The sequence below is a fragment of the Phyllostomus hastatus genome, unplaced genomic scaffold (assembly GCF_019186645.2).
Source record: "Phyllostomus hastatus isolate PE091 unplaced genomic scaffold, TTU_PhHast_1.1 phas_scaffold_1066, whole genome shotgun sequence".
Taxonomy (NCBI): domain Eukaryota; kingdom Metazoa; phylum Chordata; class Mammalia; order Chiroptera; family Phyllostomidae; genus Phyllostomus; species Phyllostomus hastatus.
Window position 1 is genome coordinate 32060951 of NW_025334004.1, and position 22192 is coordinate 32083142.

The following is a 22192-nucleotide window of genomic DNA, read 5'->3' on the forward strand; positions in this document are numbered from 1 at the left end:
AAATCCCGGCCCCGGAGAAGGCTCCCCGCGGCCCTGGCCGTTAAAGGAAGAACGTGCTACCCAGAGCAGGACGCGGGCCTCCCTGTCAACACCGTCACATGGGACGACGGTGCTGGGACTTGAGAGAGCAAGTGTTTTGTCACAGCCGGAAGCGAAAAAGAAAGGACAGAGGTCAACCCCGGCACACATGGCCAGGGGCAGGGAGAGGAACCGGCGAGGTCTCTCGAGGAGAAGGCAGAGGTGGTGGTGGCGGCGGCGGCAGCGGCGTCACCCGGCACATTTATCAGGGATCACCGGCTGCGAGGCCGCCTCTCCGTCTGTCCGTGACCTTGGCGAGCGTTCTCAGGCGCCGTCCTCAGCCGCCTCTGAAGACTCGTCTTCAGAGCAGAGAGAAGCCCCGCGGGCCCCCGCCACCCGGACCCCCCTCCTCAACCGGGGAACACGCAGCCCAGAGAGGCTGGGCCCTCGAGGAGGAGCCCCCGTGTAACCCCACGCGTCCCGCCTCCACGCCAGCAGCTCTGTGCGCCCTGGGTGTGTCCCTGAAGACGGGTTCAAAGCTGGACCTCTGCGTCCTGGAGCCCTCGACCCCTGCCGCCGACCCTCGGAAGTACCGCAGCCTGTGCACTGGGGCCTGAGACTCCCTCTGGAGGGGTTCAGCTCGCTGGCCCTCCCTGCGGGTAGCGCTGGGCAGGGGGCTTCGTCGTCACGGGGAGCCTGGGGTGTGGTGCCTTGTTCTGCACGCACGCACGCCCAGTCCTGGACCAGGAGCCTGTCTGCTGTGTTGCCTTGACTGTCTGGGGGTAGGGGGGCAGGTGTCCTAGGCTCTCGTACGGAGGAAGAAGCGGGGCCGGGGGGGAGGACATCAGAGAGGGTCATAACCCTCCCCAGGCCCGGTCAGGGGGGAGAGGGGCGGGACGGGGCTGCCGACTCTGAGCTGAGTCCGGGGCCTTCCCCTCGGCTCCCCTCCGTGGTCTCGTTCCTGGGACCCGAGGGAGCCACGGGCTCGGGAGGCAGAGCGCGGCCGGCCGACCGGCCGGCCGGAGTGCTGTCAGCTGTCATGGGCCACGGCAAATGTGCAGAGAGACGCCGGGCCCGAGTGTGCAGGCGGGTGCTGACCCCTTCCTCCCGTTCGAATAGGGAACAGCAGGCAGGGATGGGCTGCGAGTGCCAGGACAGCGACCCTTCTGCCTCTGACCCGAGACCGAGCTGTCCTGTCCTGGCTGCTCACCAGGGCCGCTCTGCTGCGGTGCGGCGTGCCAGGCGCCGGGGAAGGCAGCCTTCCAGAGACGGGCCGCAGGACTGTCTGCGGAACTGCAGAGGGTGGGAAGGACTCGCCCCCGCCCCCCCCCCCGGCCTCTGCTCTTCGAGATCTGGCCGTACCCGCTCACCAGGTGGAGGCCTTTGATCTCAATTAGGTGGCTGGGTTTCGACAAGCGCGACCCAGTGGTCCTTGGACAAGATGCCCAACCGAACAGCTGTCCCCGTGGGCGGCTCTTGGAGGGGGCCTGGGGCGTTCACGGTCAGACTCCCGTGCCCAGGCCTCGGTGATCCGTCTTCAGGCCCTTCGCTGGGGCACGATTCTCCACGGCAGGTCTTTCTGCTGGGCCTTCCACAAGTTAGATCATCCCCTGGCTTCCCGGGTAGTCGTGACGCAGCATTGATCCCGTGTGGGCACGGATACGCAGGGAAAACTCGGGGACATCTCTCATCCCTGATGGGCCCGAGCCCGAGTGACGTGTCACTTGAAGGCCCTAAGGTGCAGCCAGCCTGCACCCTCTGTCTGCCCAGCCCCGGTCTCCAGGGAGGGCGGTCACGGCACACAGGTCTGTGCTGAGGTATTTGTGCGACGTTTTGTTCTTCCCCCCTCCCCGCACACCTGGGCCTGCAGGTGACACCTGGCGGGTGCGGGGAGGCCCCTGAGCGGTGACCGGACCTTCTCCCCTCCGGGCGGCGGCAGACCCTTCCTGCGTGCCTGCGAGCTCGGACCGCGCCCCTCAGACGGGCGGCAGGTCTCCTGGGAGTAGCAGGGGGGCGGGGGGGTCACCAGCCGGCGAGCCCATCACCGCACCAGATGCCCGGGGCTCCGAGTCCTGGAGGAGCGTAGCCATCTGTCCCCTGAGGCGTCTCGCCCCATCACAGCGGCCGTGTCACCGTGAGCACACGGGCCTGCAGCCCGTGGGTGTCCGGGCCCCCTGCCCAGCGACACACTGCTGCCCCAGGGGACTCCGGCCGTTAGGAGAACCGGCTGAGGTTTGAATCCCGGTGCCCCAGTTGCCTGGTAATACATCACCCTTCCACAGTGACGTCAGCGGCTGGCTTTGGTGGCCTGTGCGACCCTGAGCTTCCTGGGGAGAGGCCAGGGTAATTCCGAGAGCTGTGCACCACGCGGGAGAGTTCTCGGCATCCGGGCCCACGGAGTGACCGAACGCTGCCCGCACCGCTCAAACCGGCAATTGTAGTGGGTTGCCCAGACATCTTCCGAGGGACCGAAAGGCACGATTTTGAAGACCTGTCCGCATGCACCTCCTTACGGAACGCGTCCCCCTGGCGTGCTCACGCCGGGGCCTGTCCTCCCCTCCGCGCTCCCCGCGCACCTGTGACTGCCGGGCGCTGTGTCGGCGTCCCCTCCGCGCCTCCGCCCTCCTGTGTGACGTGACGGGAGGTGAAACTGAAGCGCTCTGAGGTTCAGCGACTGCCCTAAGATCAGCGCGTTCCCGGCTGAGGCCTTGAGGATCTCTGTGCAAGGAAGTAAGGTTCCTGAAAGAGTCTCTTCTGCATAATGACTCGGAAGCTCCCAAGAGCGGCCGTGGTGGGCGACCCAGAAACCCCTGTGCAGAGTGGGACTGTGCTGAGAGCCCGTCTCGCACGCCCGGCGATGCAGCCTGCAGGGACCCAGTCGGGAGGCTGTGTGGACAGACCCGGGCGTGGAAGGCGGTGCACTCACTGTGCTTCCAGACACACAAATTGGCCCACGGCCACCAGCCAAGTTCAAAGAGCGCACCGCCTCCCGACAGCGGCCCCGCCGGGCCTGGCTCCAGCCCGCTGTGCAGGGTGGGTTCGGGGTGGCATTTGTCACTCGATTCAAAGCCACGGGCTCCGCGGTGCACGCCAGGTGCCCGCTCCCCTGGGCTGCTCCTGATGAGCTGAGATTCTGTACAAAGCTGGCGCCTCCATGCTAAGTGGGGGTGGGGGGCTGCGGGGAGATTGGTTTTACCTGGCTTCCGAGCAGTCTTGCTGTTATCGTAAACTCTAGAATATGTTCCAAGGAACACTCCGCTGATGCTTTGACTTGGCCGTGAAGTTCTTCTCATTACATAATGGCTGCGTAACAACCGCCGTGAAGCAGAGCAGGGTCCTGCTTTCCCCCCCGGCGATGCTGGGCAAGCACCTGCTTCCCAGCTCAGAGCGCGGGCCCCAAACCGCTCCTGGGGTCCCTCCTCCTCATGTGATGATGGCCCTGGAGCTTGCCCTCGGCTGCCGAGCTCAGAGACGCAGAATGTTACACGGGCAGGACTTCGCGGGCTGGTTGAAACTGGACACGGTGGAAGGATTCACACCCAGGGAATCAGCCCACGTCCCTCCCCCACCCCTGAGCCAGCTCTCAGAGATGTGTCAGCCAGCCCACCCGTGTCCCTGCCCTGTGCCTCTGCGGGACCCCGACGCCGCGGCCGGGGCGGAGAAGCAGCTTGCCTCTGAGCCCGATTCGTCCCCGGTCTGCTGACCTGGAGCAGAGAGGTGCGAGTGGGCATTTTGGCCAGATGGATGACCCTGGGCACTGAGCGAGAGGCGATACCTCCAAGGTGGCCCCGGAGCCGCTTTGCTGTGTCTGAGCCCAGAGGGCTCCGGGAGGGAGGCGGGAGGGGAGGTCTCAGAAGCGGCCGCAGGGGAGCGCCAGGATGCAGACCTGTCTTTCTGCCGCGAGCCTGTCCTGGTGTGTGGGCCACACCTGCACTTGGGGTTGACTTGAAGGTCGAGTTGTCCTTTGCCTTGACCTGTGGCCCCCAGTCCTCAGGTGCTGGGGGGCCGGGCACGCCGCCCAGTTTGGGGGTTACAGGGTGCTGGTCCTGCCGTGCTGATGGACGTGGCGTGTAGCCCGTGGCATCAGGGTGCCCAGAACGTGGCCAGGGCGACAGCGGAAGGGAGTTCTCCACTCAGTGCATTTGAGTTTGAGTTTCAGTGGCCACACGCACAGCTGGCATCGGTCCACTCGGGGGCACCTGGGGCCAGGTTCAACACGCGAGAAGGCCACCCCGCATCACCCGCCCCCTCCGGCTGCGGGATGCAGGACCACCGCCGATGTTCTTGTAAATAAACGGGGCCACATGCAGGTGCTGCCCTTGCCCAGTCCTCAGAGCCAGGACTCCCACCCAGACACGACTTACTAACTTCGGAGCCACCCCGCGGGCCGCACGGCCTCGGCGGAGCCTGGCAGAAAGAAATCTCCGGGCTCACCGTCTGTGTGAGAGAGCAGCCCGTGCATGCACACGGCCCTCCTCCCACGGGGGCTCGTGCGTGTCCGGCCTCTGCAGGGTTCTCTCTGGGCACGTGCCCCCACACACATGCATGCACACAAGTATGTCAGCATGTGCCTGTGGCCGTGACCCCGGGGTGGATTTTGTGTCCCCACCGGTCACGCTGCTGCCCCTCCATCTTGCTGTCCCGTGTGAGTCACCGCCAGCAACGTCCAGACCAGCGGCCAGGCCCCCGTTTCGACTCTGTTTCCGCGGGAACGCGGCGAGCTGACCGACAAGACCCCGTGCACCCCCGTGAGGATGAGCTCCGGCCTGTGCGCCTCCGCACGTCTGAGTGGTGGGGATGGATGGAAATGGAGATGCGGGAAACGTTCCTGAACGTCGGGTCGCTGTTACTCTCCTGGAGGAGGGTGCCGGCTAGAAACTCGTTTCGCTCAGGACTAGCGACCACAAAGCACTGTGTAACCGGGAAGGGGGTTATTGAGAATCACCTCCTTTCGGGGCTGGGCCCCGGCACTGAGCCGCAGAAGCCAGAAGCCAGGGGGCAGGGTCTGCACCTGGCGCCCTGTCTGGAGGGCCAGGGCTTGGTCTCCCCTCCTGTGGGTGCGGAGGCTGCCCCCTCCCCAGTTCAGCGTGCACACGCTGTGCATCCTCCAACCAGCAGCCCTCCAGGGTGCACTGGGCCTGGGGGGTCTGGCGCCCCCACCATGCATTTCCTGGCCGGCCACCAGCTCACTTCACCTGGGCTCGGGCCCACGGGGGAGGGTGCTGACCACAGGAGGCAACAGGGCACTGCCCCCGATGCCCCGTCCAGACCGTGGGCCGCGGGGATCCGGCAGGTTCGCCAGGCGACAGGGGAGGGAAGGCCAGGCCGTGCGGACAGAGGCCGGCGGGCCTAGGGCACTGCTCCGGAGGCTTGGGCCCCGAGCGGGGCGGGCTGTTTGTGACGGGGCAGTGCACTGCCTGGCCCACACCGGCCTGCCCAGCCAAGGGGCTGAAGGCCACGGCGTCCTGGCCCTAAGTCGCTAGCTCTCAAATCTGCCGCTGCACCTCGTCAAGTTCAAAGTGTGGGCAACAGAGTTCAGCCTTCTGTCGTGAACTTGGTATCTCTCCCTCTAAAGCCCAATGGACCCGCAGGGCGGCTCGTGGGGGGGGGGGGCCCACCCTCCGAGCCGCGCACAGACGGGCCCTCTGAGGACAGGCGTGGCTCCTGCGGTTCCCGGCGAGGAGAGGAACGCGCACCGTCCGCGGCGCGGCGCCTGTGCAGCCCGCGAGCCGGCGCTGCCGCGGTCCTGTGCTCTGGGTGAGCCGGCGTCGCCCCTCAGAGCGCCCTCTGAGCCCCTCCTCTCTCCCTGCGCTGTGACCCCTGGGAGGACGCAGCTGCTCCTGGGGGCTGGTTGTTCTGCGCCGGCAAAGCCGTGACACTTAAGCCGCGTCTTAGCCAGGGCTGTCCAACCTTTCGGCGTTTCTGGGCCACATGGAAGAAGGAGAATTGTCTTGGGCCACGCGTTAAATACATTGTGGCATGAGATTGCATAAGAATCTCAGCGTTTTTAAGTAAATTTACGGTTTCGTGTTGGGCCACCTTCACAGCCACCCTGGGCCATGTGCAGCCTGCGGGCCTTGGGTTGAACACCCCTGCCTTAAACCGTTACTCCTCGGACACGAACATAGAAGAGCCAACGATTCATGCAAAATACAGGTGTGGTTTGAGTTCTGGGCCAGGCAGAGGCGTACTAGCCAGCAGGCCATCTTGCAGGCCCACACGATGAAGTCACCCTCAGAAAGGAACCCGAGACACCCCCTCCCCCCCCAGCCCCGGCCGGCTCTGCGCTCAGGCTGCAGCCCGGAGCGGCTGGCTCTGGGCTCCCGATGGTCTGGGCTGGGGCGCTGCAGAGGGCCCGGGGAGAGGCGTCCGCAGAGAGTCGTAAGAAACGAGCATACATACCCTTCCCGGTGGGCCTCTCCTTTCTCCAGCTCCTGGATGACCCCCAAGAGCACCTTGATGGTCTCCTGGCTGGAACTGATCAAGTTCTCCATCACCTGCAGCTGTGCTTTGAGGTCCACCACTTCCGTTCGAGGCACAATTTGTTGGCATTCTTCACCCACAGCGACCGCTGTTGGACAAGGCTGGTGCTCCGGCCCTGCGGGGGCCATAGTCTGCAGGGGCTGGTCACTACGTGTGGGGGACAGGCACTGCGTTGGGGGCGCCTGGAGCCCGTTGGGGTGGGCGGCCCCGCCCTGCTCCTCGACGGCTGCTGGGCCCAGGGACCACGCGCTCCCGGTGGCAGAGTTCGACAAGGCGGGCTCTCGGGCCCTGGTGCCGGGGGCAGGGGCGTAAACGGTGGCCACCTCCGTTTTAAACACCCGGCCGTGGGCCGCAGGAGCGGGTTCCTCCGTGTCCGGCGTGGCCCTGTCCTGTTTCGCTGCCCCGTGCGGCTGGTAGTCGGGCTCTCGGGGGGGCGGCCGGGGGGCGTGTTGGAGCGGTGCATCCGGGCAGCTGCGCTCGCCGGGGTTCCTGCACGGCTGCGCACAGTTGACCCCGGCGGGCCGCCGCTCCAGCGCGTCCATGTGCTCGTGGGAGTGGAACACCAGCGCCGTGGTTGTCTGCACCCGGCCCCCAGCCCACGGCCGTTCCCCCACCTCCCCAGGCCCTTCCTCGCTCTTGTCCCTCGCATCCACGACAAACCCGTTGTTCTGACTCTTAAAGGCCTCCGCGGCGGGCACGCTCCTGCCGGCCCCCTTTTTGCGGTCCAGAGGGAAAGTCTGGTAACACTTTTTGAGGTCCGGCGAGGTCTGCACGCCTGTGCTCTTGGTGACGTTGGGGATGGACCTGCGCGCGGGCACCGTCATGTACTTGCGGTAGGCGGCCCGGTGGGACGGGGGCCTGGCCTCCCGCCGCTCGGCGGCGCCGGGCCCCGCGGGCAGCTGCGCGTGGTCCCGCTGCTCGCTCTGCGCCTCGCAGATGTCCTTGAACCGGACCTGCAGGGCCTTGTTCCGCTTTTTGATCTGCCGGTTGGGGTCCAGGGCGTACTTCATCTCCAGGGCCAGGCAGGCGGCGGGTTCCACGTCGCTCTCGGACGCCGTGAGCACGCATTTGCCGGCGTCCTTACTGACCATGGTTCCTGCATGGGGACACATCAGCAGCAGAGGCGTCAGGGTGGCAGGCAGGCGCACACACGCACATGCACACGCACACACACACACGCACACCCACCCCCGGCAGCCCCGGCACACGGGAGCCCAAGCGACGGCTGCCCGCTTCCTAACTATCTGCACACGGGTGAGGCGCTCTCTCCGCGCGGGAGCTCGGGCGGCGTGTTGCTGGCGGGCACAGCTGGAGACGCTGCTCCGACGTGAGAGCCCGCGTCCCGTCCACGTGGGACGCGCTCGGTTTGCTTTGACCGCCAGGTGCGTTTGCCCGCCAGACAAGCCGGGTTGCTCCACTCACCAGGAAGCCCGGCGAGGCCGCCGCCCCGGCCTGCGAAGGATCGCCTCACACAGGCGCCTGCGCTTCCCGGGCAGACGGTTCTCCGGGAGCGATTGATTTGCTTTGGGTCTTCACTGTTTTTTGAGGGTGACGTGATTAATCTGTGATTGGAATGCGAGGGAATTGCGGTTTTCTCTTAAAGAGTTCCACCTCCCGGTCAGCGAAGCGCAGAGCGCCCCGCGTCGGGGCACTGAGGTGGGCCCGGTTGGGCGAGCCACTCGGGACGCCATGGGACGGCGGGCCACGCCGCTGCACGGGGAAGCCACGAGGGCCACCTCGCTGGGGCCGGCGTGCGTGCCGCAGGCCGGCGCCGGCCGTAACAGGGACGCGGGCTTCCCTGCAGCACGAGGGCAGCTCCCTGAGTCCCGTCCAGGTGCCCACCAAACAGAGAGGTAGGACGTGCGCTTAGTTCCTTCTGAGACGGGACCGCTGGCCAACAGGCATGGCGGTGCGGCCACGGGAAGGGAGGGGAGGCCCAGGGCCCAGGGCCCAGGTCCCAGAGTGCGCTGTTGAGCGGTCCCCTTGCAGGCCGGGGTGCCGTTGCATTGACCTCATCCCCAGCGCGGCGCCCCAAGTGGCACGACTTGGCCAGCGCCCCCGAACAGAGGTGCAGGAAAGCCCAAGCACAGCATCGCTGTGGGGGGTGGGCGCCCCCCCCCCCGGGGCCCTCCACAGTCGTCTGTGCAGACTCTGGCTCGGGTTAAACCGGGGCATCTCCACCCGGGCACGCCTGGTGCTTCAGGCTGGGTGTTCCTCCGTGGCGGGGGCTCTCCTGGGCAGTGGGGGGCGGGTGCCAGCGTTCTGGCTTCTCCTTACTGAGTCCAAGGAGCCCCCCATGCCCGGTGTGGCAGCTTGGAGTGCCTCCAGATGCTGCCACGTGGCCCTGGGGGCACAGCCACCTGCCACTGAGAACCTCCACATTAGACCTCCCCCCTTGGGTGGCCAGTGCGCACCCCGAATGGTAAGGCCTGGGGAAAAGCAAAGGGAAGGACCAGGACCCGATGGCAGGTCCCCGCCTCCCAGGGGGCGGAGGGGCCCTGAAGGGGCCTGTTCTGAACCCCTGTCTGGAAAAGCCCCCGCTCTGGGCTGAGCCAGCAGCGGGCCCTTCCTCGCCCCGAGGCCACTGCGTGTCCGCTGACAAAGCAGTGACTCCGAAACAGTCACAATGTGGGGGACGCCGGCAGAAGCCAGTGGACAAGCTGGCCACGGACAGGCTTCTTTGGTCTTCGATGCGTCACTGGACGCTGAGGGTACTTGAGACCTTTTGCAGTTTGGAACTCAAAAATACCGAGCAGCCGTCGAGAGAAACGCGAAGGAAAGGCACGGACGATACCCTGGCCCTGTCCGGGGAGGACTGGGTCACGAGTCTCGGGTGGGACAGAGCACGCCTGCTGAGGACAGATGACACGTGTCTTCCCAAGACACATCCCCACGGGTCACAGAGCTGCCCACGGAAGACCCGGGGTCAGGGGGAGTGGGGGAGACGGGGTGTGTAACGAGAAAATGGAACCCCGGCCCTCGCTCGCTCTCTGCCGCGCATCCGTTGCCGCCCCTGCTGCCCAGGTGCGCCAGCACTCACGTGCCGCCTCCCTGCCGAGGACCCTCGCACGAGGGGAAATTGGGAAGGGAGCACATTTTTACAAAAAGCAATTTACTGGTAATTCTTCAGCCTTTTCCCTGCCACTGTTGAGAAATGTGTGTCTGAATAAGTTTGTTCTACGACGCTATTCATCATCGCGCTTTGCCAGGAACTGCGCCGAAGTAATTTTCTTACATCAGTGTGCTGGTTTGAAAGATATTCTGAGTGTGGGACTCAACCATCAAACTAATAGCACAAATCAGAAAAATTAATTGCCAGTGGCGAAAGAAGAATAAAAAAAAAAATTCTAAGCTCTTCTGTGTTTTACAGGGAGTTGCTAATTATATAAAAATCATTTCCTTGTAAGTAAAAATGGTGGTGATAAAGAGGAATTCCTAAAAGTTCAGTTGGTGGTGGCTGAGTCTTTTTTTTAAGTGATAGTGACTGCGTTTGTCCTACCCGCTCGGGTAGGGATGATGCCAAGGAGTTTTTGCAGTCTGCTTATTAAGACTTCAGATAAGGTCGAGTTCCTTTTGATGGCTGGACGACATTTTTCTAAACCTTCGCAATTGGATTTTCCTGGACATTAAGAATCCCTTTCATGTTAAGGCAGACACCTCCTCCCCAATAAGAAATTGACTTTGTCGTGAAAGAAAACGGGACACTCTGTAGCCGAGAGTGCATGACACACATGGAACCTTCCGGCACGTGCGTGCGTGCGTCCCTGCAGATGAGTGTACGCCGGGCCCAGGTGAGGCCACCGTTCAGGCCACGTGCTCCGTGTCCCGACCCGAAGCCAGCACCCTCCTCCCCACTCCCTTCTCCTTGACCCTCACAGCCGCCTCCCGGGGACGTCCTATTCTTCCCCTCAAGCCGCCGATGGAGAGGCTGTGGTGCAAGCCGTGTTTCTTCACCTGCACCCCGTGTCCCTTTGAACCCCACGCGTGAAACCACCGTCCCCGTCCCGGGAAACGCGTGACCTGCCACGAGCCACGATGACCTTCCAGAAGCATCCAACAGCTGGCCAGTTCCCCAGCCCCTTGCCCCACTGCGCTGGGTGGGGCGCGGGCCGTGCAGAGGGAGACCCTCCGGGGCGGGGGGGGTCTCAGCCACACGCCGGGACAGGAGCGCGGGAAGCCAGCGTGGCGTCCTCCGCCAGCCACGGCTTGCCTTGGTGGGGCCGCCCCACCGAAGCGTGGGCTCTGGGGCTCTGGTTCCAGAAGTCAACCTCGTGGCTCTAAAGCAGCAGGAGTTCGTGAAGCTTATTTCTCGCGCAGAAGGCGAGTGTTAGAGCCCCCGGACCGTGCGGCCCCGAGCTGTCAGCGGCTCGCCGGGGCCGTGCCTCTCTGCCCCGGGGAGCGCCGGGGCGGGGGTGGGGGGGGCGGTGCTGCGCGGAGCTGCTCGGAATGCAAATGTCTTCGCTTCCCTCGCATTAAATGGCACAATCAAGTGCGAGTTGTAAATGTATAAACCCTGCACTTTCAGACCAGTGATGGAGAGTCCTCTCTGCCTGCCGCTTTGAATTGATAGCTTACGTAATAACCGTGTTTATTCGAGCCGAGAAAGAGGGAAATGGAGAAGCAGCCGAACGCCCGACGGTGGGCCGGCGGCTCGTGACCTGTACACCCGCCGGCGTGGCCGCTGAGCGAGAACCGTGGAGAGGACTCAGTGTCACAGAGAAGTCCCTGGCGGAAACAGCGCTAAGTGAGAGAGAGCGGTCCACCACGGCACGCCGGCATGGACGGGGTCCACGCCGGCTCAGGCGGTGCGCTCCGGAAGGAAGGGCGACCTCCCCTCCGGCTCCCGGGGTGGGGGGACTCGCAGTGGGGTTACACTGTTCGCCAGTCACAAAACCACGGGCAGAGTCTGCCCGCACCCGAGGCCGAGCGCCAGGGGCAGGCCTCCGGGGGGTGTGGACACGGCCTCAGAGTAAGAAAACCCCGAAACCACTGGGCGTGGGTAGAAGTGGTCTCCCCAAGGTCACCACTTACTATTTTAAGGAAGCCTTGAACTATATTGGAATGCATTAGAAAGAAGTGAACTTCAAAGTACTGGCAGTGTGTGTGTGTGTGCATGTGCTCGTGTGTGCATGTGCTCGTGTGCACACGTGTACAGGTGGGCGTGCACGGGCTGGGCGAGCCAGCGAGCGTTCAGCGGGAGAATTATCCACCGTTGGGACAAGACGTCTGTCTGTCTTCACTGGAAACCGAATGGGCGTGGCCTGCCGCCTGCGTGGGTGGTCTGAAGGAAACGCAGGGGGCGTCTGCAGCTGGCGAGGGGACTTGGTGGGTCGGCTCCGTTGTCCGCGTTCCGGCACAGACAGAGAGAGGGGCCAGCACGGCCCTGGGCTGGGGTCCCCTGCGCAGGCTGCAGGCGCCCGGCAGTGGGGGCCGCCCCGAGTCCCGTCCCTGCGTGGAGACAAGCTGGGCCAGCAGTCGGATGAGTCTGCACAGGGACCCCTCTAGTGGGGCCGGTGTTTCCGGCGGCCTTCCTGCCGTGGAGACACCTTGGAGTCGAAGATGCTGGCTGCAACTCAAGAGTAACTGGGTCAGCATTTTCTTCCATATGCCGAGGGAATGCCTGAGTGGTAGGGCGGGGGCGGGCTGGGGGGAGTGGAATGAACATGCTGGTCTTTGCCACGCAGCTTCCCAGATGGAGCCGGAGGGCGGGGGAGGGGAGGCGAGGCGGGAGCTCCCCGGGGGGCGGTCCCCTTCCTGGGGTCGAAGGGTTCACTGCGAGGCCTGCTCCCCGGGCGCAGAGGGCCCCTCCCAGACGCAGGCCCCGCTCCCCTGAGGGCACGGCTAACTGCTCGCAGGTTTTGGACGGTGTCTTAGTTAGATTCGTTATCCTGTTTAATTCTCTCTAATACACCGCAGTGACGTTTTCCCAGACGTTTGTCCTCTTCTTCCGAGGTCGCTGATGAGGGGCCTGAAACGGGTGGCCGAGGGGGTGCCGCACCCTCGGAGGCCGAGTCTTTCGGGGGAGCACTGCCGCTGCTCCAAGGGGGTCCGCCAGGGCCCCGTCTGTTCTCCTGGTCCGTGAGGGGTAGGGGTGGCCCTACGGGGAGACCGCCCCCGTGCGGCCGGCAGAGGGCACCCGGCGTGGCAGGGCGGGTTTTGAGGCGGCAGGAAGACCGTCCTGGGTCGGGCCCAGGTTCACTCGCACCCGTGACTCCGGGACGCCCACGTTAACCAGCAGAAAACCCATAGTCAGTCCCTCCAGCCCCAGGACGTGAATCGCTGTTGCCTCCTGGCTGGCTGCCCGCCGACCCGCGTCTCCCGAGCAGGAGCCGAGGAAGCCGCGCACCGGTCCCCTGCGCCGGCGCTTCTCGGGCCGTGGCCTTGAGGGCTGGCCGGGTCCGGAAAGGACCGGCCTTCCCCGCTCTGTGCGCGTTCCCCTGTGCACTGGGATCTGTGCGTCTCAGCTTCTACGGGCGTTAACCCTTGCTCGCCTTCCGTGCGAGTGGAATCTAAATTAGCAGAAATGAATTAGCAAAATTTTTCTGATGTTGGAGAAAATCAACGGGAAAAACGCGCCGCCTGCAAATGGGACGTTGCCTCGGCGGGAACAGTTTCGTTTGCAGCGTCGGCCTGGCCGACAGCGAGCGTCCGGGAAGACTGGTTCCGGCAACCCACCAAAGTCACAGCCGAGATCGGTTGTTTCCCTGCCCCTGCCCCTGCCCCGTCCCCCGGGGGCACGGCAGCTGCAGAAGGCGTCAGGCATGGCTGTGGTGCAGCGCACAGCTCACAGGTGCGTCAGATGACTGTGGCCAGTGCCCCACGTACTCCGTCTCCTGGGCGGTTCCGGGTCACTCGGCCACAGTCCCCTGGCGGTCCGGGGCCCGCGGCGCTGGCAGGGGGTGGACCGCGGGAGGGGCGGCCTCCCTTTCCTTGCCTTCACGGGAGGCTCGCTCCCGTGCGCACACGTACCTACTGCAGTGGGCTTTGGGCGCGTTTCGCCTTTTTAATGAACTACGACAAATCCACATGTGTTTTTTACTAAATGGTATGTTTTGACTCATGGTATAGCTGAAGCTAAAATTAGAACATTGATGTTTCCAAAAAATGAGTACATCAAAAGAGACTCTTTCCCCTGCAGCTTCTCCCAGCTGAATCTCAGGACCCCCACCAAGCGGGACCCCCAGGGCGGGACTCCTGCTGGGAGGGACCCGTTTGCTACAGTGGAAATCACTTAGCTTCCAAGGCACGACCTATCCTTCAGGCAAGGCCACGGGCGTGCCCATCTATTGCCGTCACAACAGGCCCCTTGAACTTTCCGTGGTGGCACTCCCCGCCCCCCGCCCGCTCGGCCTAGCCACGGGGTGGGCTTTACAAGGTCTGGGGGTCACTGTGGGGGCAGCGAGCCAGGAAAGAAGGGGGAAATGAGCATCTCTCACGCCAGCTTCCTAGTTGTGAGTGGACAGCCAGGCACGGAGCAAGCCCTCCCCCGAGACCCCCGGCGCACGGCCCCAACAGGAGGCCAAAGGCAGAGTTCGTGTGTGCAGCCCCCCCGCCGCCGTGCTGGCCGCGGTCCGTGCGGACGGGCTGTCTTGGCTGGCTGTCTCCAGACTCGGGTCTGGTTCTCGGGCTGAGAAGGGTGCGGGGACGGTTTAACCTGCGTGGGATGAGGGGCGTGAGTGAAGACCCGCCAGGCGGGGTGGGTGAGCCTCTTCTTTCCTCTCACCGCGCCCGACGGGGAACCGTGGAGGGAGTTCGCCCCCCGAGAGGGCTGCCGCGGGTCCGGACGGGACTGCAGCTGGGCGGAGCGAGCGTGCCCCTGGGACGTGGTGGGAACTGGCGGGATGTTCTCGGGGGCAGCTGGTGGTTCCCGGTTGCTGGTGCACTCGGGGCCCACAACGCCCTTGTGAAGGGTGGGGGGAGGGAAGGAAATCAGAGGTACCCGTACGTCACACCCTTCAAACCATGACGCCCAAATAGCTGCCGTGTTTCATTCCTTGAATAAATAAAGGCTACTTCTCAGACCTGCTGCTGTTTTCCCTCCCGCCAGGCCAGTTCCAACGGTTCTCCCATTCTTCCCTTCACCAACAGCTGCTGTGACCCGCCGTCTTTTCCACGCAGTGCGTGACGGCAGTAACTACAGCAGAGAAAGACAGGAAGTCTCCCCCTCCCCTAAGCCCCGTCCTCGCATGTGGGAAGCCCAGCAGCGTGTCTGGTGGCCCGGAGGACCCAGCGACCCTTCCTGGGAGGCGGTCTGGCGCAGAGCAGTGGCCTGAGGCCCTGGGGGTCCCTGGCCCACCCAGAGATGTAGCTGCCGTGCGCACAGGGGCTGAGCGTGCGGCAGAGGCGCCCAGTGTGACACGCAGGACCGAACTGGCTCACAGCAGGACCTAACTGGCTCACAGGGCAGGGAGGGGCTGTGCCCCAGGCCGGGGGACACCTCCTCACCCCCGTCGCTCACCCCCATTGCTCCCAGGACACTGGGCAGGTGCGGCAGTGCCTTACCAGCCTCGGTCCCCATTTCACCCCCCCACCCAAGTCCCCACCAAGTCCCAGGAGTTTGGTCTGTCTTCCTGTTGCTTCCCTGGTCCATGGGTTTCTTCCTTTCCATTCCTACCATGGCCTCGGTGTTCTCGCGCCCCGGTCCCGGGCTCCCCACCCCCGCCCGCAGGTCCTGCTGGGCCGGCATCCAGTGCCGGGTCTGTCCTCTCTGCCAACACCCGAGAGAGCCCCGGTTTGGTAGCCCTCCCCCGGGCAGGTGTTTCTACGGAAGGTCCGCTGGGCTGTTTGCCACCCCGCCCCCTCTCTGGCTCCCCCACGGCACTCCGAGCCCCTCTGTCCGCTGAAGTCACACGGCTCCCACCCTGTCTGGAGCATGCACCACGGTCACTGCCAGCTTCGCGCCTCCCCTTCCAGCGGGCCACACTCCGGGACTGTGCCCCCGCCCCCCTCGGCTGTAGATGGCTTGTCTGTGCGGATCCAGGCCCAGTCCTGCCTCCCCCGGCCCCTCTCCTCCTCCTGGCTGCCGTCACGGCCCCGAGACCAGCACCTGCGTATCCGGGTGACCCAGGCACTGCACCGGGGGCTGGACACCCAGGAAAACGAGGCACGGGAAAGACATTCGTGTGCGGATCCCACCCTCCCACGGCGCTCGGACTGTCACATGTTGAAGGAAGAAGAACACGCCGGGTGTCCAGGGCGGGCAGGGCGGCCCTCACCCGGGGACACACCGCATAGGCCTGAAGCCCGGGTCCCTCTCCTCTCATGTGTCAGTTCTGACACAGATGCGAGTGCCTGGAGGGTAGGCCCCTCCCGGCACCTCCTGTTCCCTCCGTGGAAGAGTACGCCGATGAACACCACAGTGTCCTCCCAGCTGGGGCCTCGCGCACGACCTTTCCAGAAGGCTGGGGAGGGGTGGCCGATATCACCGGCTTCCGCGGATTCTCTCACAGAGCCTGGAGCTCCCCCGGTGGGACGTGGCTGCGGCTGACCCCTGGGTGGGCTGAGGACGCGCTCCGTTCGTCTGAGTACAGCCACGTCCAGAGATTGCTCTCCTGGCCGTGGGGCACCGATCTTGAGCTTGGCTGCCGTGCAGTGTGACTTTCTTTATTTTTGAGTGCTGATGGAGGACAAGAGATGGCCCCCACACTCACGAAAGTGAGCAGATAGGAAAGAAGGGACGCACGGTTTACATTTCGTCGTGAATGCATTGCGCCGTGACCACGTATTTGTTGCAGGTCCCACGTGACCTGCGGGGGAGCGAGCGCCCGGAGCTCTGCTGCATTATCCAGCTTTCCTCTTGGGGGAGGCATGCAGTTGGGGCAAAGTACACGAAGAATTTAATTCGCAAATCTCAGTAGCTCGGAACACCACGGGCATCTCGGAGTGTGGAATCCTGGCCAGTCCCAGCCTTGTCGTGGGACTTGGGATGAAACGGCAGCCGGGGTCAGGGGGCACCACGGACCTTCGGGGGAGTCCGTCGAGGGGCCCGAGCGCGCCCCTGAGTCAGGCGACTGGGGGGCGGCGTGTGCGTTGGCACAAAGGTTTTGAACGAAACAAGTAACTTCTGTTGAGAACACAGAATGTGGAGTTATATTCAGTAAATAGAATCAGTGATTAGAAATATAATTCTACACTACTCTGCGTCTGTGAGGAGGAGTACGGAGAGGAAGGAAAGGGGAAATGAGGAGCTAGAGAGAGCCAGCAGGGGGTGAGAACCAGACAGACAGACACAGGAGAGGCAGGGCTGCAGCTCGGGGCAGGCGGTCCAGGTCAGTCCCACCCCACCCGCTGAGACAGGGCAGGGACGCCTGTCCGTCCTGCTGATGGAGGGGCCACCCCGCCAGCTTTCCCCCCGCCCCTCCCATCCAGAATGGAACTGGACAGTCCCTCCGGGGGCAAAACAGCGCGGTGCAGGCCTGGACAGGCCCCCGAGCGGGGCCAGCATGCAGGTGGCCGCTCCGTGAAGCGCTCGGGTTGTGTCTCAGGAACAACCAGACTGTATGTTTCTGTTTCCGGGCTCTGCCCTCGCCTTCTCACCCGCCCAGCAGCTCCTTGGGAGGGCCAGCCTCGTCCTTGGGCAGGACTGTGGGGAGGGGAAGGGGGACCTCCGCAGGAGGAGGCTGGGCCGGCTCAGGAAGAGACGCTAGCGCCGCTGTAGTGGCTGAGCTCGGCCAACGATGGGGCGGCCCTGCATCTGTGCCGCAACCCTGCAGATGCATTTTCCAAGGCGAGCAAGCGCACGCCTTTGTGAAACCTCAGGTGACCCCTTTGCACGTGGGCCTTCCGGAAGCCGTGGTGGAGAGCACAGGTGCTGAGGAAGTGGCACCTCGGACGAGTCCGGTGTTTGGGTCTTTGTTTTGTAGGAAAGCAGTTTAGACTCAGGGGAGACTCGGACCCAGAGGGAGCCGTGACGCCGGGGGTGGGGCGGAAGATAACGTGCACTTGCCCTCGCTGGGCCCTGCTCTCTAGAAAAAGCCCCCGGGTCCCCAGCCCGGTGCCGGCCAGCCGGTTTCTGGGGAACGGCGCAGGGCGGCAGGGCTGTTCTAGGAGCCCACCCGTGCCGACGGGCCACAGCCCACCCGGTCCGCTTCATTGCTCTTCCCCACCCCCAGCCCTCTGCAGCTTCCCACCCTGTCCCCAACCCTTAGAGCAGCGTGTGGCGAGAAGAGGGGCCCTTAAGTGTTCGCCAAACAACGGGGTGAGTGAGTGGCGCCCCTTCCAGGGGAGTGAGGGGGGCCGGCCCCTTCCCTCTTTTCCCGAAATGAACCTGGGCCCCGGCCAGGTCTGGGGAGACCAGCAAAGAAAGGAGCGTGGTGGCTGTGGCGGGGCGCCCTGCCCGTGGCCTCGCCGGGTCTGGCTCTCACCTGTGTGTCGGCGGTGAAGGCAGGTTCACTTTTGGGGGGCGGGGCGGGTCATGAGTCAGAAGTCATGGTCAGGTTTAAACTGCAGCTCCTGGGCACTGCCGGCTGATTGTCGAGTGACAAATTCCAAGCCGACTGCCCCCGGCTGGTCCGTGGCAGGACAGAGAGGACACACCACACACCTTTGTTCTTCGGTGTTTCCGGTGGAGGTTGCAAAATGCCTAGACTTCTGTCCCTCCCCAGGAACCCTGCGGCGGGAGGCAGCTCTCCAGAACCACGGGTCCGGGCTGTGAGCTCGCTCGTTAGTGCCCGTCCCTCTGGAGAGCGATGCACTCACAGAGCTCACGTGTGGGGCTGTGTGCGCTGCCGAGGGGTCCGTCCTCACGGCCGGACTTTGGGTTTAGCACCCTCAGCTTCCACGGTCCGTCCCCGGCGCGGCGATTCCTGGCTCTGCGGCCCCCTGTGATGCTGCAGCCCTGGGCCTGAGAGAGCGGCTGCCCGGTCTGCCGTCCCGGCCCCCCACCCCTGTCCTGGGCACGTCTGCCCGCTGGGACGGGGCAGGTGACGCTCCGAGCCAGCACCCCACAAGCCCGGCACCATTCCCCACCGTGCGTGCGTTCTCACGCTGCGTCCTCCGCACACCTTGGGAAGGGCACGCTCCCACCATCGTAAAGGTGGGGAAACTGAGGCTCTGCCCGGCAAGTCGGTGCCCGTGGTGACCGGCGGCGCCGGGAGGGCAGCCCCGGCCAGTGCCCCCTGGGCACTGCTCCCCCACCGCCGACGTGGGATGCGGGCGCCGCAGGCGGTGCCCACGCAGCCCTCAGGCGATGCGGTCCTGGTGCTGCTGCTGCTGCTGCTGCTGCTGGCGATGCAGTGACGATGACAAGTGTATGTCATCACGGCTGGGACCGTGACATGTATACCGTGGACGCCGCTGGACACGCTCCTGGAGAGAAACACGCTCGAGGGCCGTCCGGAAGCTTTCCGCCGCGAACGGCCGGGGAGCACGTCGTCGTCTTGGCCTTTACGTCACTGCCGGGCTCGCCAGTGGTCGTTCTCACCGGCCGACGCCGCAGACCTGGAGCTCGGACCGATGCCTCAGTGGAGGATTGGAACCGCCGCGAGGAGTGACCTGGGAGCCCGAGCCCTGGATCGCCGCCCGTTCTCCACCACAGCCACGCCCACGCCCGCCGGGGGACGGGGCCCCCACGAGCTGCCCCCACCGCCCCCGGGTCCAGTGAGAGCCTGAGATGGGGTCAGAGAGCCAGGGGCCCGCCCAGATGCTAGGTCCCCTCTTTCAGCCCAGCCCGGGTGGGGGGGGGTCCCTGCCGCACCAGCACACCCGGGAGGTGCAGTCGAGGAAGGAGCGAGACCCTCCGAGCAGGGTCAGTGTTGCCCAGGGCGCCCAGTGTACGGAGCGAGCACCGGGCGGGTGAAGCGAGGGTGGGGACCACCTCCGGGGCGGCCTGCGAGCCGCCCACTGCCGGGAACGCACAGCGCAGCACACCGCTGAGCGGAGCGCCATCCTCGCCGCGCTCGCTGGGCGCCCCGGGAAGCCCAGTGGAGACTGCCGTGCGAAAACGAGAAACGTGCCTTTCCCAGCATCGCTTGGACGTGAAACTCTGCACTTGCGTGTGATACAGACTTTTCCTGGGGGTGCTTCCCAGCCACGCCCCCCCCCCCCCGAGCTATTGGAGCCTGGACTGCACAACGAACAGGAAACTTTTGTGCCACGTGGTCTCAGCAAGGAAGAAAGGAGAAAGGAGGAAAAAGCAAGCCCTGTGTAACACTCGGGTATCGATGAAAGCAAAGTGACGAATGGACGGGCCCGGCCCATCGACCGACGGGGCCGGAGTCGCGGTGTTGGGCGGAGGCAGGCCTCTGCCGGTCCCGGGGCTGACCCCGGGGGGGCGCCCCCGATCTCGGCCGAACCCTAGCGTGCGCTGCTCTCAGGGCGGCTGTCCGCACTGGGGGCATCTCATTCATCTCCGAGGCAGACCGAGTTTCTCGTTTCTTCCCGCGTCTGCCTTTGACACTGATGCCAGCTCAGTGAACTCCAACACACTCTTTCCTTACAAGTTCAGCCTCTCCCTATGGGAGTTCCCCAAAGGAAACTCTAAGGCTGAGTTCGGTAGCAGAAACACCTGCATCTTTGATGCACCTTTTCCCTCCTAAACCGAGGGGCTGGACGTGGGGAACACCCACGTCGGGAGGCAGCCACCCCTTTCACACACAGGAGCCTGCCTTCTCCGGAGCCTGCCCCCTCATGCCCGCCGGGACCAGGGGCGCTGCGGGGCTTGGGGGAGGGGAGCTGTCGTCCCACCCGGGTTCCCTGGGTTTCCTGCGACACCACGGGCCAGGCCCGCTGTGAGCAGCCTCCTTCAGTGTCTGTCAGCGGTCCCGTCCCTAGACAGTGCTACTCCTGGTCCTTGGTCGTTTCTCCGTGCTGTCACCCCCCCCCCCGCCCCCGGCCCGCTGCTCCCCGCTTTGAAAGCACTCCTCATGGAGGTCCCGAGGAGTCAGAGGTGACGGAACGCTTGAGCGTGTACCTGGGAACACTGTTTCCGGGCCCCAGCCCAGACGGCTGCCAGCGCACATCCGAGCCCAGAAACCCGCCGGCTCCCCAACCTCTCTGTCGTCATGTCTGTCACCCAGCACCACCTCGCGTGCCCAGGGCACCCTCTTTCCACTGCTCTGCGTGTCACCACGTTACCAACGTCTGCCGCCGGGGGTTCCTGTCACGGCCGCCCCCTTCCGTCCGCCCCAGGGCCACCCGTCACCCTCGGTGCCGGTTGGTTAATTCTCCCTGGGCACCCCCTGCGCACTGGGCCGCAGTGCCTCTTCTCCGGCTTATCTCTGTCCACACGTATCCTCCGGAAATGTGTTCCGGTCGGAACCCCCACTGCCTGTCCTGCCGGTCCTCCTCCCACTGGTTTCCCGCGCCTCTTCCACTCACTCTCCCACCTCCTGCCCGGGCCTTCCCCACCGCCTCCTCCCGTTCCTCCCCGCCGGTCCCCCGGCCCGAGCACCTGACCGCCGGGCAGAGCCCCAGGACGCGCGTGTGTGCTGGGTGCACTGGGTCCCCTCTCCGTCTGGTCTCGGCCCGGGCGCTGCTCCCGCTGGGAGCCTCCAGTGGGGCCCCGTGCCCTCTCCCGGCCCGCCCTGCCGCCTCCTCTCCCTCCTGGACTGGAGCTTCCCGGGGACCCTCCCCTCGGACTGGCAGCCCGCCTCGCGTGGCCACGGCCTCAGCTGCTCCCTCCTGGCACGTCTGCACGGGCCCCAGTCCTCTTTGGACAAAGCCGTGCACGTGTGTTCCCTGGGCCAGCCACCGCCACCGCTGATCCCGGAGGCCCTCCCTGCGCACTGCGGAACCGCGCAGGGGTCACGGAGCGGCATGCATGGTGCCCCCCACCGCCCCCCGGCGGTTCCTCGGCTGAGCCACTGGAGGGAGGCCCCCCTTTCCCTCCAGAGGAGGGAGGCCGAGAAAAAAACAACTTTTATTCTCGAGGCTGCCAGTAGCAATTTCAGCGCCCCATCGTCTCCTTCCCGTGTCCCTCCCATGCCGTCGTTTGCTGCATTTCATTCCATGCCCAGGGCTAGATTATTAAGGACTGAATTGGAATTTTCCATAATAACTGCAATATACACTTCAGCCAGCATTCTGCCTTCTAAGTTGTTGGTTGTTTTTTTTTTTTTAAGTTTCTTCACCCCCGTGGTGGCTCGAGTCACGTCACTTGGGTGGCCCTACAGCATGGAAGCGTGGTCCTCTCTCCAACTTCTTAACGACAGAGGGTCACAGGGTCAGAGGGCAAACCCGCACGGCAGTGGGCGCGCCGCCCTTCGTGTCGTCGGCTCAGTGCCCCACACGCACAGGCGAGGACTCCGGACACACATCCTTTCGGAAGACGGCGCTAGTCCAGCGGTGCACAATGTAGAAACGTGGTGTTTTCCCGTGTCCCTAGTACGTGCTTTTCTGCACGCTGGTTCGTTTTCCTCTCCGCCCCAGTTCGAGCTGGGGATACGCACTTGGCAGAAGGACCCGGCGCTCTCGGGGTGGAGTGTTCTGTCTTTGTTTAGGCCCGCGGAGTGTCACTTGACGGCACCTGTGCGCCCCTCCACTCGCCCTTCACAGCGGGGACGGCGTCCCCGGCGCAGGGGACGCGAGCGCCCCCGCGGCCGGACAGCGCTGGCGGCCCACGGCCCGAGGGCTCTGACGGGCTTCCGACCCGGAGCTGGAGTTGGAACCGGGAACGGTCTCTGGTCTCTGAAGTCGCGGTTTCTCTTACTCTGAGAGTTAAGGCTCTCGGTGGCTTAGAGACCTCCTAGCACCC

The 22192-nt window shown here is 64.8% G+C and overlaps 2 protein-coding genes across 3 annotated transcripts in view; one reads left to right on the plus strand and one right to left on the minus strand.

The window, feature by feature from the left end:
* Positions 1-22192, plus strand: part of DOCK1 (dedicator of cytokinesis 1) — a 345843-nt gene that overhangs the window by 163793 nt on the left and 159858 nt on the right. The window lies entirely within an intron of this gene.
* The window catches only part of INSYN2A (inhibitory synaptic factor 2A), a 47155-nt gene that overhangs the window by 21582 nt on the left and 3381 nt on the right, over positions 1-22192 (minus strand). The window contains exon 2 of the mRNA XM_045853769.1: positions 6421-7597. Within this exon, the coding sequence (XP_045709725.1) occupies positions 6421-7592 (1172 nt within the window). The 5' untranslated portion in view covers positions 7593-7597. The remainder of the gene's footprint in view (positions 1-6420; positions 7598-22192) is intronic.